Consider the following 15,404-nt stretch of genomic DNA (forward strand, 5'->3'; position numbering starts at 1 on the left):
CACAGCATGGTGTGGCAAGTGGTGCCACGTCCGCACCCGGGATCCAAACTGGCGAACCCCGGGCCGCCGAAGCGGAACATGCGAACCTAACCGCTGCGCCACTGGGCCGGCCCCTCACTTTATTATTCTTATTTTTATTAATTGTTTACCATTCTTCATACCATATATACGTTATAAATGTTTTGTATGTATTCTTTGATCATATGAAGTGTTTTATGATTTTTTTAAGAGGGGTGGCATTTAAAAATAGAAGAACGAAAGGAAACCACCCAGATTAACGGAAAAGATCAAAGTTATCTCATCTTTGGCCCCACTCACCCATGGTTCTGAGAAGGGAGGCTCTCATATTCTCCTAGGAGAATGTATTTCTGCTCTCCTGGTGCTCGGGAAGAGCATAGTGCACAAATGTCTACACTGCTGGAGAAGAGAGAGCCACCGAGGGAAGTGGAGCAGCGCCACTTACTCCCGGGGACGGAGGAATGTGGAGCAGGTTACTGAAAGGGGCTCAGTGAGACAGGGAAGTTTCAGGATGAAAAACACAAACGTTCATACGATCTCGAGGGAAGACATTATTTCACGGATAGAGGAAATTTCAACTTACTTGTGCCATGGCTTTTAGAACTCCCTGAGCTGTTCCGATTTCTCTAGATTCTTCTCTCAGACAACTGCAGAGTCCTGAAAAAGAAGAGTAGCGAGAGAAAGGGGAAATCTCCCATAAGCCAAGCTGGCCTTAGCACTCCTGAACAGATGGGCTTAAAACACTTGTAATTCCAGTGTCCCTGCTCTGCCTCCCTTGCCCTCCCCTTATCCCGCCACACAACACTAATATTAAGAACTACAGAGTTAACAAAACCCAGCCCTCCTCTAAACTCTAGGGAAACCAAAAATGGATTCAAAGAAGATGTGCTCCAGCACTGACATAAAATCCAAGAACCTCGGCGGCAGGGATTCCTGCCCGGACAGTCCCCCATCTCGTTGATGCTAACCTATACCCTAGAGGGGGCCTAGATAGCTCCCACCTGTTCCAGGCCCATCTTCCTTTGCAGCTGAAGCAAGCAGGATCTCGGCTCAGACTCACCCACTTTACCCTCTAAGGATGAGAACAGCACCCACAGGCTAGGAGCACAGCATACCTGTGCAGGCCAAACCTGGAGAAAAAGCAATCCTTAAAGTCTTCCAGCTTCCCTGGGCTCAACAGGCAAAACCTCTTGGGTACCTCCCCTACTCTACTTCCTCCTTCTGAGTCCAAAGAGGGACCCCACCAATAGCAGAGGCTTTGTCAAAGACTCCAGCCCCAGCTGGACTCACCAGAAAGGAACAAGAAAACCACAGTAATACAGGCATCTTACAAGCAAACCTGCATATTCAGAGTATTGACCTGAATGGGAACTCAGCTTCTAGAAGCCTCTTGGCCCAGCCCTCCTTATTTTCCATCTAAGCCCTCCCTACTGCTTTCCTGCAGACCATCACTTCCTCACTGGCTGGCAGCTGCTGAGGCCGGTGTTCTGTGGAGAACGGCTCGTACCTCAAAGTAAAGAGAACTCAGGGGTTTTAAGGAGGGTAGTAAGGCCAGTTCCAACTAGAGGTACAGGAAGCCTGCTGTCGGGGGGAGGGGAGTCAGAGGATGACTAATGTAATAACTGCCAGAGTGGTGTCAAGGAAAATGTTCTGTAAGTTGTAGAATATGAATTGGGACCTAAAAATCAGACAATTTTAATAGGCAGAAAAGGGACAGAAGAGCATTCTGAACAGAGTGAAGAGGAGCGGCAAAACAGTGGACCAAAAGCATATGGTGTGTTTGGGGAGAGAATAATTCAGAGTGACTTGTGTAGTTTGGGGAAAGGTCTAGACCAGTGCTCTCCAATAAAACTTCCTGTGATGATGGAAATAGACATCTTTGCATCTGTACTGTCAATAATGTAGCTATTAGCCACACGTGGCTACTAAGCATTTAACACGTGGCTAGTAGGACTGACGAACTGAATTTCTCATATAATTTAATTTTAATTAATCTAAGTTTAAATTTAATTACTTCCAGAATCCAGAGGAAAATAATGCTGGAGGTGACATCAGGGGTTGGAAAATGAAGGCATATGAAAGAAATAAAATAACTACAAGGGCAAGGACCAGGTCTCACCATCACTGTTACCAGCACTTGCCACCGTGTCTGGAGGACGCAATGAATACTGACTGAACACATAAAAGTTTGGTTTTCACGCATTAATGAAGGGAAAGCCACAGAAGAATTTAAAGAGGAGGTGATAGGGCCCTGGCCAGATTATTTTATTGAAGAGAAGTAAAACTGAAGTCAGGGATATCAGCTGAAAGGTGCTTATGGTTTTCCAAGCAAACAAAGGGCCTGACCCAGCACAGTGATCGTGGAAATGAGGAGGACAGGAATGAATTCGAGTTGTAGGGAAATAAAATCAACAGGCTCTGGCATCTGATTGGATATGAAGATTGGATATGCAGAGAGAGAACGAGGGGTCAAGAATTCTTTCGTATTCACTGAGTTCCTATCTCAACTGGCACAGTTCTACCTTGGAGGAAGACACTAAATCCAGTCCCTGTCTCAGTGGCTCTCACATTCTAATGGACAGAGACAACAACAAATACTGATATGCTGACATTGATATTTCTGTTTATATGTCAGGTGGCCAAAGTTTTATGGAGAAAAATAAAGAAGGGTGAGGGGACAGGGAGCTCTGGGGGGATGGAGGGTGGCCTGAGAAGGCTTTTCACTGAGAGGGTGACATGTTAGCACAGACTGAATGGAGTGAGGGAGCAATGCAGATATCTACGGGAAGCACATTCCTAGCAGAGAGAACAGCAAGTTGGCGACAGTGAGTTCAAGACAGGATAGAATGCAAGGAAGTGCGGACAGAAGAGCCATCCCTTTCATGGAGTTTTACTGAAAAGAACAGAGAAATGAAGCTAGAGGTAGGTATGGGGTCCACGTAGGGTGGGTTGGTTGTTTTGAATGTGGAAGAAATTACAGCATGTTTTATAGCCATGGGAATAACCCAGTAGAGAGAAAACAAACAAAGGAGACAATCGCTGGAGCAATGATCTTGAGTAGGAGAGAGGGGACGGGAACCAGCACCCAAGTGTTGGGGGCTGAACTACAGAACAATCACAAATAGCTCATCCCTAGGGAAGGTAGAGTATATAGTGAGTATAGGAATGGCCCCCAGGATTCTAGGGTGAGGTGATGTGGTGCCATTCATATACACTTTTCATTTATTCTTATTTTTATAACCACCCTGTGGGTTAAATAAAGTTAATTTTATTCCCTATAATATACAGAAGAACTAGAATGTCTGAAGGTTATGAGACTCACCCAAGGCCACACTGCCAGGAAAATCAGAGACGGGATAAGAACCCACGTGTTCTATTTTGCTGCCCATGGAAGTTTCCATCAGCGTAAACTGCCTCCCGGTGGTTACTGCCATTAATGAGGGAATGGACCATAAATCCCAGGTTAGAAAGGGGGCAATAGAGAGAGTTAGGGGTTAATGGGAGAAGGAAAGTGGAACCTTTTGTAAGTGCTTTGTCACAGGAGAAGGTTCTGACAAGTAATAGTTTCTTCTAAGAATTATTAGACAAGAAGGCACCAGATACGTTAGGAATCGGGGTGGGGGGGAGTATTCAGAGGAAAAAGACACAGAAGAAAGGAATTCTGAAAATAAAGGTCAAAGATATGGAAGAGAGATCCAGAAGACCTAAAATACGTATGAAAGTAGAGAATAAAACAGAACCACTGGAGAAAAAATGAATAAAAGAATATTTTCCAGAGGAAATGAAACATTTGAATCTTTAAATTAAAAAGAATCCCTGACGGCTTACAAAAAATCACAGAGGGCCACACCTGGATGTCTGATTCTGAAATTTTTACTTACCAACAGGATATTCATTCTTCTTAAATGTCCATGGTCTACCTACAACTTGCCATGCAATACGAGGCTTCGTATGTTCTTTCTGCAATACTCTCCTAGACAGTCACAGAGCTCCCTTTCTCTCTTTACAAAAGTTTCCGCTTAAACTTCACCTCTGTGAGCAAACTATTAAAATACTACCCCTTGCCATTCTCTCTGGCCTTCCCTGCTTTATTTTTCTGTATAGCTCTCAGTGCTACTAAAAATTATACTATATATTTGCTTGTCAATTATTTGACTCTTCCGACTAAACTTACAAGGAGGGATCTTGTTGATTTTGTTCATTATTAATTCCTCAAGACATAAAATACTGCATGAGAGGCACTCAAACACTGCAATGAATGTACAAGATCGCAGTGAAAACTTTAAGAATGTATCAAAGCAGAAATTTCTCAGACTATTTTTTGTGGTCATATCATAAGCCAAAAAGAAGTTCTAACTTGATAAAATATTTAATTTAAAAAGTGAAATATCTGTAAAAGCATTTCAGACAAATATATTTATATTTTGTGGACACATGACATAAAAGACAAAAAAAAATGCAAAGAAAAAACAAATATTTGATAAGATTAAAAAAATTCTACCCCAAAACACTAAAATAAAAATGAAAAGAGAAATGATAAAATGGAAAAAAATATCTTAACTCAAAACTCAAATACACAATAGAAATCCTTAATGGATAGTGCTTTTAAAATTAAATTTTCAGAAAAAAGCAATAATTTTAGATAAATGAGCAAAGGATATGCACGGGCAATTCACTAAAATAATAGTGGTTCATCAACCTATCAAAAGTTTTTAAACTTCACTAGTAATGAAGGGAATGCATGTTAAAGCAATAAGGAAATGCCATTTTTATAGTTATCAATTGGCAAAGATTTAAAAGATTGATGATACTCCACGAGAGCATCATGTGAGGAAATAGACACACAGGTTGTAGCTGATGTAAACTTTCAACAAGGCAATGTTAGCAGAAATTAAACTATGTATATCCTCTGATAAAGCAAATCTGTATCTGACACGCTATCCAAAAGGTGTGTGGGGTATATGATGGAGACGTGGAAAATGGAAACAATTTGGAGAGAACTTAAATATTCTACAAGAGAGGAGTGATTAAATACACTATAGTGTATCCATAAAATGGAAACATTGTTGCCATAAAAAGAATGATACATATCTTTGTTGATGTCAAGATGTTAAACCATGCTGGATGAATAAGGTAGGCAATAAAACAGTACGTGTTGTGTAATCCTATTTTCATAGGAAAAATATACATATGTGTATATATATGTATGTGTGTATGCATAGAAGATGGACTGAAAAGATTTTCAATTAAATTTTTACAAAATTTGTCTCTAAGTGTATAAAAATCCAGGAATCTTTGTTTACTTCCGTATTTTCAAATTTTCCCTTAAGCATGTTTTATAATCATAAATAATACAATTAATCCCCTCCTGCTTATGGAGGGGTGGATTATAAAAGGAAATATGAATGGAGTGATTCACGAGTGACAGTGGGTGCCTCTGGGAACTTTACGCTGAAGGAGCGTGATTTTCTCCATAGTTCTAGAGCCTTTGAGGGGCGTGTCCTTGAACAATAACTTAAAGCTGCTGACTTCCCACAAAGGATGTGAGCTTTCATATGAAGGGCTTCCTGTTTCCTTAGTCCCCTCACTCACCCGTGCACAGGCCATTTGTTAACCTCTCTCCAACCAGTCCAGGATGTCCTCCTTGCTCCAAAAAGAAATCCCACCTCATTTACAGAAGCAACTTCTTACATATAGAAAAAGAAATGGGTCTTAGCCAATGTGGTAGACAGTACTAATTTAATTACAATAATTTCCAACTGTCCAGTTTTCCTCTCCTTTTAGGCACATAAAATACAACATTTTTTAGCCCCTTGCAGTTAGGCAGGGCCATAAACTGGTTTTGGCCAAAGGAATATAAGCTGAGGTGATGTGTGTCACTCCTGTCTGAGGCACTGGAAAGGCTGTATGATTCTCCAGTCTTTCTATTCCTTGACGTGGTGGCCAACCAGGCTGTGTGTTTCAGATGGTACAGCTATAGGATGGTGGTGTCTCTTTTGGTCTGGGGCCCTGCCTATGCTGATGCACACTGGACATGAAGCACGAGCAAGAAATAAAAAGTTATTCTGTAAGCCACTGAGATTTAGGGGTTGTTTGCTATCACAACATAACAGCCTGTCCTAACCAATACACTAATTCAGCTATACTCTGACTATACACAAATTCAGACTCAGGGCCTTGGTGAACACAAGAAAGAACAATAAAAAAAAAAAAAAGTCAGAGGAAGCTTCAGAAATAACAGAGCAGAGCTGTCCATTTGCAACTCTATACATCTCAAAGGGATTTTTCATGAACCCACAATGTGAAACAAAAGGCCCTAAACAGGCAGATTATGCGTTATGGGACAAGTTGATCTTGACCTAGCAAAACCGTGCTCCTCTAGATCTCTAACATCAGATCTTTGCACAAATCCCTCTGAGCAAAGTTCAGCCATCTCTACACCACCTAGTAAAGCTCGAACTTACATCCCTGGATTTTCCCTCTCTCTAAATTGACAGACATTCTTATTCTTTAGAGGCCATGGGTCCCACATCACACAGGTCATGAGAACTACACATATGCATGTATTTCCACTTTAACCTTAGTAATCTATTCCTGGAAAAGCAGGCGTTCTGAGTGAAAACTCTAACCAGGAGCCTTTTTCCCAATATTTAAAATGTGAAAAATATAATGCATCACATTTTAACATAAAACCCCCAAATAATTTCCTAAAATATAATTAAACACAAGAAAACAGGGACTGGCCTGGTGGCATAGGGGTTGGGTTCAGTGCACTCCACTTCGGCAGCCTGGATTCACAGGACTGGCTCCCTGGTGTGGACCTACATCACTCATCAAGCCGTGCTGTGGTGGTGACCCACATACACAAAATAGAGGAAGACTGGCAACAGATGTTAGCTCACAGCCAATCTTCCTCACCAAAAAAACAAACAACAAAAAAACAACAAAATACCAACATGTAAGAAATAACTATTGTATTAGTTTGAAAATTTCTTAAAACATCACTTCCTGATCACCAAACAACCATTATAGTTACAACTAGTTGCTTTGTCTACAATAACATGGCCTCTCTTAAAGCCATGAATATCTGCACATCCCTTTTGCTAACATGTCAATCTACGCACTTGTCAAAATATTTACAGGACTCTGATGTTTCACTGATTGTATTTTTGATGTAACTTGGAACTTTTCCTATATGTCATATTTTAAAATGTTGAATTGAATTTTATGGATATAAACATAAATTCTTCCAGCATAAACATCAACCAAAAATCAATACATTGAGAGATATGTACATTCTTAGGTAATGTTCAGTATTCTGAGTCAGACAATGGCAGATAGCTTAAATGAAAGATTTTTATAAAACAGTAATCCTGAGCACTCACAAATTTAGTAGTAATATAATAGTTAACACAGAAAATGTTTAAGGTATGTACGGTTAGTAGAAAAAATCAGGTTTACAAAATAGCTGTGCATCATGTGGTCCTTTTTGTAAAATACACATATATATCAATATAGACAAGATAGATAGACAAATCCAATGGAAAATATCTGAGATGTTTCATCCTTAAAGATTACCTTCCTCATCTCTGGGTTGTGGTCTTCAATTTTCTTAGTTTTACTTAAGCGTATTGTTTTTCAATAACTAGGTATTAACTTTTAAATATATATTTTAAATTTCTGTTAAATGTAAGCTACTCCCAAACAGCAGATAAAAAAGAAAATACTTTTTTTTAAACAATCATCCTCTAAATATTAAATAATAGCTCAGGATATTCTAAACACAGTTGTATTCTCACAGAATGGCTTTTGTTACTTTTGCTTCGTCAGCTCCCAATAGTTGCAAACTTCCTGATTTGGAAACTCTATTCCTGTGTGCTGGAGTCCTGCCTGGAAAAGAACTAGAAGCCACTGGGCCATGTCCTGTGTACAAGTGATGCTACCTTTCAGCTCCTCTTGCAGATGGTTTACTACATTTCTGCACCTGCCCTAATGCTCTCCAAACAGCTACAGAATCATCTTGCTCCACTGGTTACATTTTGGATTTCTGACGATTAGAATGAAAACTGCAGGGAATACAGGAACTCATGAAACTAATTCACCACCACAGAGTTCTTATGGGATCAGTTTAACTAGACAGGATACGACATGACAGTGACTGCTCTGGTCACACAAATATCTCCCTCTTATGAATTCTGACAGCATACTATCAAGGTAAACTAGTGTCCTTATCATCCTTTCCTTTGGACAGTTGCATACTAATTTTATCTCCCCTATTACATTATTTGCAATTTAAAAATAGAGACGACAACTTTATTCCGCCTGAGGAAGATTAGCCCTGAGATAACATCTGTTGCCAATCCTCCTCTTTTTTTTTGCTTGAGGAAGATTTGGCCTGAGCTAACATATGTGTCAATCTGCCTCCACTTTATATGTGGGTTGCCACTACAGTATGGCCAACAAGTGGTATACGTCCGCACCTGGGATCCAAACCCGTGAACCAGGGTGCCCAAGCGGAGCGTGCACAACTTAACTGCTAGGCCATGGGGCTGGCCCCGACACTACAACTTTTTAAAAGCATTTTGTCTCCCTGAGTTCTAGATTAGGATTTTGCATATATGCAAATTCTTAATAAATGTCTAATATCCTAAAGGAATTCATTATAAAAATACACAAAGTTGTATGCACAAGAATAATTTGGGGACTATTTCACAACTAAAATATAGAGACATAAATATTCTTTAGTAGACAATAAAATGAATAAATCAAGGTGCACCTCAATAATGAAATACTATACAGTGATTTTAAAATGTAACTGTACGACAGTCAATGCATTATTAAATGAGGCAGGCAGGTTACAGAATTTATGTAAAAGTGACACCACTCTATAAAATCCCACAGAAAAACATTTGAACTATATCTATCAAAATATGAAGAATATTTATCTCTGGATGGCGGAATTACATTTTTTGCAAGTTTCTAGATTTTTGCATTACACTTAGATATTTCATAATAAAAAAAATCACAATATTGTTTCCACTTAAAAATAAATAACCAGAGTTGTTGCTGGTATTCATTTTTCTGGAGGTAGAAAAATTAAGAGTAATTGAGTCAATGTCTATGACACAAATGGGGACAAAAATGGAAATCAGTGTGATTGAAACAAATAACATCTAAACAGCCCTTTCAATGTTAACTCATATTCTCTGGTACACTGAGACAGCTTCACTATCCAAAACATTCTGTGAATGACCAATTTTCAAGAACATGCAATTTCCAGATTAAATAAGACAGTGTATGCAAAGCAGAAAGCATGGTGTCAGATATACAATCTCTTCTCCACTTACTCACTAATTAAAAAATTTTTGGGTAGGATCTTTGCAAAATTTGAGCACTTTCTTATTCATCATATTGATCATTACAGCTTTTTCATTGTTTTGGTTAACTCCTTATAAGCATATTTTTTATTAGCTGGGTAATATTCCATCATATGAATATAACAGATGATGGAACATTCTTCCGTTTCCCTATTGTTGAGTGTAAATTGTGGACATGTCAAAGGCTGTTACTAGGTATCACTGTCTTTGATTTTAGAACCATGGTCCTAATTTTCAAGGGTCATGAATCTCTTTGAAAATCTTCTCAAATCATAAATCTTCTTCCAAGGAAAAAATAAAATGAATAAATATCTATAAAAACGGTGCATACAATTTCATGGAGTCTGCAGAACCCTGACTTCTAAGAACAGGGACCAGGACCTTGTTTAAAACCCTGCTGTAACCATTTACTTACAAACATCAAGTACTACTAGCTATATTCTTTTATTTTTTATAATTTATCAAAAGAAGAACAGGGATTTGGCCTGAAACAAATTTAAGACTGACTACCCAAAACCCAAAATGCCCAAAATCAAATTAGATCTGGTCACTGAAACAACCTTTTATCTTAGACTTGTGAATCCAGATTTTGTGATAGGTCCCCAGTCATATTCTCTGAAAAGCCAGGCACAGAAGACCTTGTTTATTAGTCCTCACTGTGAAAATCAGAAATATCAATAGTGAGTGCTACATGAGCCAGGGTATCTGTGCACAATTATACAGGGGCCATCGCTCATGAATCAACAAATCACAACCCTCCAAAAAACACAGATCTATGCCATCAGAACTCTTGGTTGCAGAAATAGTGAAAAGGAGAAACTGAATAATTTGACAATAAAAAATAAATATCAGAGAACTGGCTGTACCAGACACTAAAATATACTATAAAGCCTCTACAATTAAAACAGTGTGGTAGTAGTACATAAATAGACCAGTAGAACAGAAGACCTAAAAATAGGACCAAGGATATATGGAAATTTAGTATGTGATAGAGATGACATCGCAAATCACTGGGGCAAAGACAAAGTTTTTAATAAATAGTGCTGGGAAAGCTGAGTAGCCACTGGGAAAATATAAAATTAAATTGATACCTCACACCATGTACAAAATTAAACCCCAAATGGATTGGGGATCTAATGTAAAAGATGAATCTACACAGGTATTAGAAGAAATTTACACAGGTAAATTCCTCTTTAATCCTGGGGTTGAGAAAGGCTTTCAAAATCCAGAAGCAGTAAAAGAAAATATTGGTAAATCTGACAATACAATAAAAACTCCATGGCAAAAAAACCATAAAAAAATCAAAAGACAACTGACAAACAGGGACAAAATACTTGCACCATACATCACAGATGAAGGACTAATATTCTTAAAATGTAAAGAATTCTTAAACAATGAGACAAAGCACCAAAAAACTGAAATAAAAATAGGAAAAAGATATGAACAAACAATTCACAAAAAAGATGTAAAAATGGCCCTTAAGCATATGAAAAGATGTTCATCAACATGGTACTGGAAGTCCTAGCCAGAGCAATCAGGCAAGAAAAAGAAATAAAAGGCATCCAAATTGGAAAGGAAGAAGCAAAACTACCTCTGTTCACGGATGACAGGATCTTACATGTAGAAAACCCTGGAGAGTCCACAAAAAAACTGGTAGATCTAATAAACACATTTCAGCAAAGTTGCAGGATATAAAATCAACACACAAAAATCAGTTGCATTTCTATACACTAACAATGAACAAGCTGAAAAGGAAATTAAGAAAATAATTCCATTTATGATAGAAGCAAAAAGAACAAAATATTTAGGAGTAAACTTAACCAAGGAAGCAAAAGATTTACACATTGAAAACTACAAAATATTAGTGAAAGAAATGAAAGAAGACATAAATAAATGGAAAGATGTCCTGTGTTCAAGGATTGGAAAGCGTAATATTGTTAAGATGCTGCTATGGACTGAACTCTGTCCCTCCCAAACTCACATGTTGAAGCTCTAGCCCCTAATATCACTGTTTTTGGAGATGGGGGCCATTGCTGAAGTAATTAAGGTTAAATGAGGTCATAAGGGTGGGGTCCTGATACGATAGTATTAGTATCCCTATAAGAGACACCAGGGAGCTCACACGCACTTTCTCTCTCCGCCATGTGAGGAAAACAGCAAGAAGGCAGGTGGGCGTCTGCAAGCCAGGAAGAGAGTCCTCACCAGAATCTGACTATGCTGGCACCCTGATCTCAGACTTCTAGCCTCCATAACTGTGAGAAAATAAATTTCTGTCATTTAAGCCACTCGATCTATGGTGTTTTGCTATGCGAGCCTGAGCCGAACAAGACAAATGTCAATACTACCCAAAGTGATAAACAGATTCAACGCAATCCTTATCAAAACCCCCAAAACAGTGTGGTACTACCATAAAGAGAGATATCTAGATCAGTGAAGTAGAATGGAAACCCTCACATATATGGTCAAATGATTTTCAACAAGAGACCTAAGACCATTCAATGGGGAAAAGGATAGTTTTTTCAACAAATGGGGGTGGGAAAACTGGATAGCTACAGGAAAAGAATGAAGGTGGACCCTTACTTAATACCATATACAAAATTAACTCAAGATGGATGAAAGATCAAAATGTGAGAGCTAAAACTACAAAACTCTTAGAAGGAAACATAGCAGAAAATCTTCATCACATTGAATTTAACAATGATTTCTTGGATATGAAACAAAAGCACAGGCAACCAAAGAAAAAATAGACATGTTGTGGACTTCACCAAGATTAAAAACTCTTGTGCATCAGAGGACACTATTAACAGAGTGAAAAGGCAATCTCTGGAATGGGAAGAAATATTGGCAAATCATATATCTGCTAAGGGATTGATACTCATAATGTGTAAAGAACTCCTACAACTCTACAACAAAAAACAACCTGATTGAAAAATGGGCAAAGAACATTTCTCCAAAGATATACAAATGGCTAATAAGCACCTGAAAAAGATCCCAATATCACTCATCATTAGAGAAATGCAAATCAAAACCACAATGAAATACCACTTCACACTCATTAGGATGGTTATTATTAAAAAAAAAACAGGAAACAACAAGTGTTAGCAAGGATGTGGAGAAACTGGAACCCTTGTGCATTGCTGGTGGGAATGTAAAATGGTGCAGGAGCTGTGGAAAATGGTATGGTGATTCCTCAAAAAGTTAAACACAGAATTACCATATGATGCAGCAATTCTACTTCTCGGTACATACCCAAAAGAAGTGAATGCAGGGACTTGAAGAGATATTTGTAAACCCATGTTCACAGCACTACTATTTACAACAGCCAAAAGGTGCAAGCAACCCAAGTGGTCTGTTGATAGGTGTATGGATAAACAAAATGTGGTACATACGTACAATGGATTATTATTCAGCCTTCAAAAGGAAGGAAATTTTGACAACACTACAATATGGATGAATCATGAAGATGTTATACGAAGTGAAATAAGCCAGTCACAAAAGGACAAATACTGTATGACTCTATTTATATGAGGCACCTAAAATAGCTTAATTCATAGAGATGGAAAGCAGAATGGTGGTTTCCACGAGCTGGAGGGAGGGGGGAATGGGGAGTTACGATTCAATGGATAGAGTTTCAGTTTTGGAAGATGAAAAAAGTTCTGGAGATAGATGGTGGTGCTGGCTGCACAACAATATAAATATACTTAATGCCACTGAATGGTACACTTAAAAATAGTTGAAACGGTAAAATTTATGTATATTTAAATTTTATGTATATTTTTACGTATATTTAAACATTAAAAAACCCCAACAAACTAATGAGGTTGGTTACCTCTAATGGGTGAGTGGGAACAGTGTAGAAAGAACGGGGGAATGGGATTGGGAGAGAAGAAATGACGGAAGAGTGATTGGGTAGATGTTTTTGTCTAATTCTGACTTTTAGAACCATGGTAATGTTTCGCATAATCAAAAAATAATTAAAATCAACCAAGATGTGTGTATAAGGGGAAACCCAAAATAAAATACAAACAGTGACAAATGAACCTGTATTACAAAGGAGTAACATTACCATACAGAAGGGTGTAAGGAAAACTGTTCTTACACTGCACACTGTAAGACTAAAGACAAAAAGAACTGTATGGGGTATGGAGGTATGGGTTAGCAATTCTTTCTTTTCTTTTCTGAGGAAGATTCGCCCTGAGCTAACATCAGCTGCCAATCTCCCTCTTTTTGTATGTGTGCCCTGTCACAGCATGGCCACCGACAGATGGGCAGTGTAGGTTGGCACCCAGGAACCAAACCCGAGCCACCAAAGCCAAGAGCACCGAATTTAACCACTTATCCACCGGGGCTGGCCCCGCAATTCTTAAACTGCATTCTACTCAGGACTGAGCAAATAAATTAAATTAATAAATGGAGTGTGGTTAATGAGAGTCAAGTTTTTCCACTATCAGAGAAGAGAGATACAAAAAAGGAAATGGAGAAGGCTAGAATAAACAGTTTGGTGCTGAACTGGAATTGGAGATATCATACCAAATCACGGATTATCTATATAGGGATAGATATGTGTGCGTAGAGATACACACATTTCTAGCTGAGAGGACCTAGATGCAGTGACATCCCAGTAGCAATGAACATATCTAATCTTCTTTTCTAAATATCATTTTCTAACAAAAGGAGTCAATGCTCCCTGGGAAATTTGCTGGCTCCAGGACTGGGGCTGGGAAAGTACATTATCAGCCTTGTGGTGCCAGAAAATAAGAAAGTGCTAAAAAAAAATAAAGGGGATACATTGAAAGGACACAGATAGTCAACTTGAAGGGGCTCCCCATGGCCAAATCTGAGACAATTTGAGCAAGAAAAGTGATAGTAATGGATTATAACCTATAGCATTAAAAAAAAAAAAAAATCCAGTCCATACTTACACAAGTAATTTAGTAAATAAATGGAGGAGAAGGAAAATCTAACAGTAGGATTCTAATTAATATATATAGATGGAAGGATGGAAACAAAAAGATCACCGTTTGGCAAATAGCTGGTAATAATATTTTCAGGCAAGAATTCTCAGTGGATGTGAAGATTAGTAGGTGGAAGTAGTATGAGGAACAGGATATTTATATCGGGTTAAAGTACTTCTCTACAAGACATATATTAATTATAATGGGAAAAACAGTGACTTTGCAGCAATTTGCCCGACACCACTTCAACCAAGTTATTAAAGTTAACACCACTAATAACGAGACAAACTGACCTCATGGGTCTCCTGATATAATGCACTGAGGAGAACACATCACTTTTGGGGTATTCTTGCCCCAAATACATACTCTGAATTTGATCATGAGGAAGTATCAGACAACTTCAAATTGAGGAACCTTCTATAATGCAGAATCTACAAAATAAACGGCCAGTTCTCTTCAAAAGTGTCACGGTCATGAAAGACAAAGATTGAGGAACTGTGCCAGAGCAAAGGAGACTAAGAAGATTTACCAACTAACTGCAACATATGATCCCGGAATGGATCCTTGTCCAGAAAAAGGACACTAAGGGACACTGATGAAACTAGAATAAGGTTTGTAGATTAGTTAGTAGTAGTGTATCAATGTTAATCTCATGCTTTTGATTGTACTGTGATTATGTAAGATGGTAACATACGGAGAAGCTGGGTTAAGAGTATATGGGACTTCTATTTGTGCAACAGTTTTAAGTCTAAAACACACCCACATGTTTGGTGCTGCACAAATGGTCAGTGCCACACAAACACAACCACACATCCACTCGAGACATATAAGGACACAACCGCACAAACACAGACACCTCCACACCCTAATACACAGTAACAATCTCACACCCACTAAGAAGGCACACACAGTCACACAATCTACTCTCCAGCGGCGACAAAGTCACTCTTATACAGGATTATCACACCAAAAACCACAAATGCCCCACACACTCACAATCATGTTCCCACTTGGGAGGGGACACACAACCACTGGCACTCTACTCCAGCCCACT

General features: G+C 38.5%; 1 protein-coding gene across 3 annotated transcripts in view; it reads right to left on the minus strand.

Annotated features, from left to right (window-relative positions):
* The window catches only part of ZNF565 (zinc finger protein 565), a 31,839-nt gene that overhangs the window by 15,726 nt on the left and 709 nt on the right, over window positions 1-15,404 (minus strand). For all 3 annotated transcript variants that reach the window (XM_070224287.1, XM_005596196.4, XM_070224289.1), the window contains exon 2: window positions 602-675. Coding sequence is in view for 1 of the 3 variants with exons in the window: in XM_005596196.4 (XP_005596253.1) it covers window positions 602-610 (9 nt within the window). In the remaining 2 variants the exon portion in view is untranslated. The remainder of the gene's footprint in view (window positions 1-601; window positions 676-15,404) is intronic.

This window comes from Equus caballus, chromosome 10, assembly GCF_041296265.1.
Source record: "Equus caballus isolate H_3958 breed thoroughbred chromosome 10, TB-T2T, whole genome shotgun sequence".
Classification (NCBI taxonomy): Eukaryota; Metazoa; Chordata; class Mammalia; order Perissodactyla; family Equidae; genus Equus; species Equus caballus.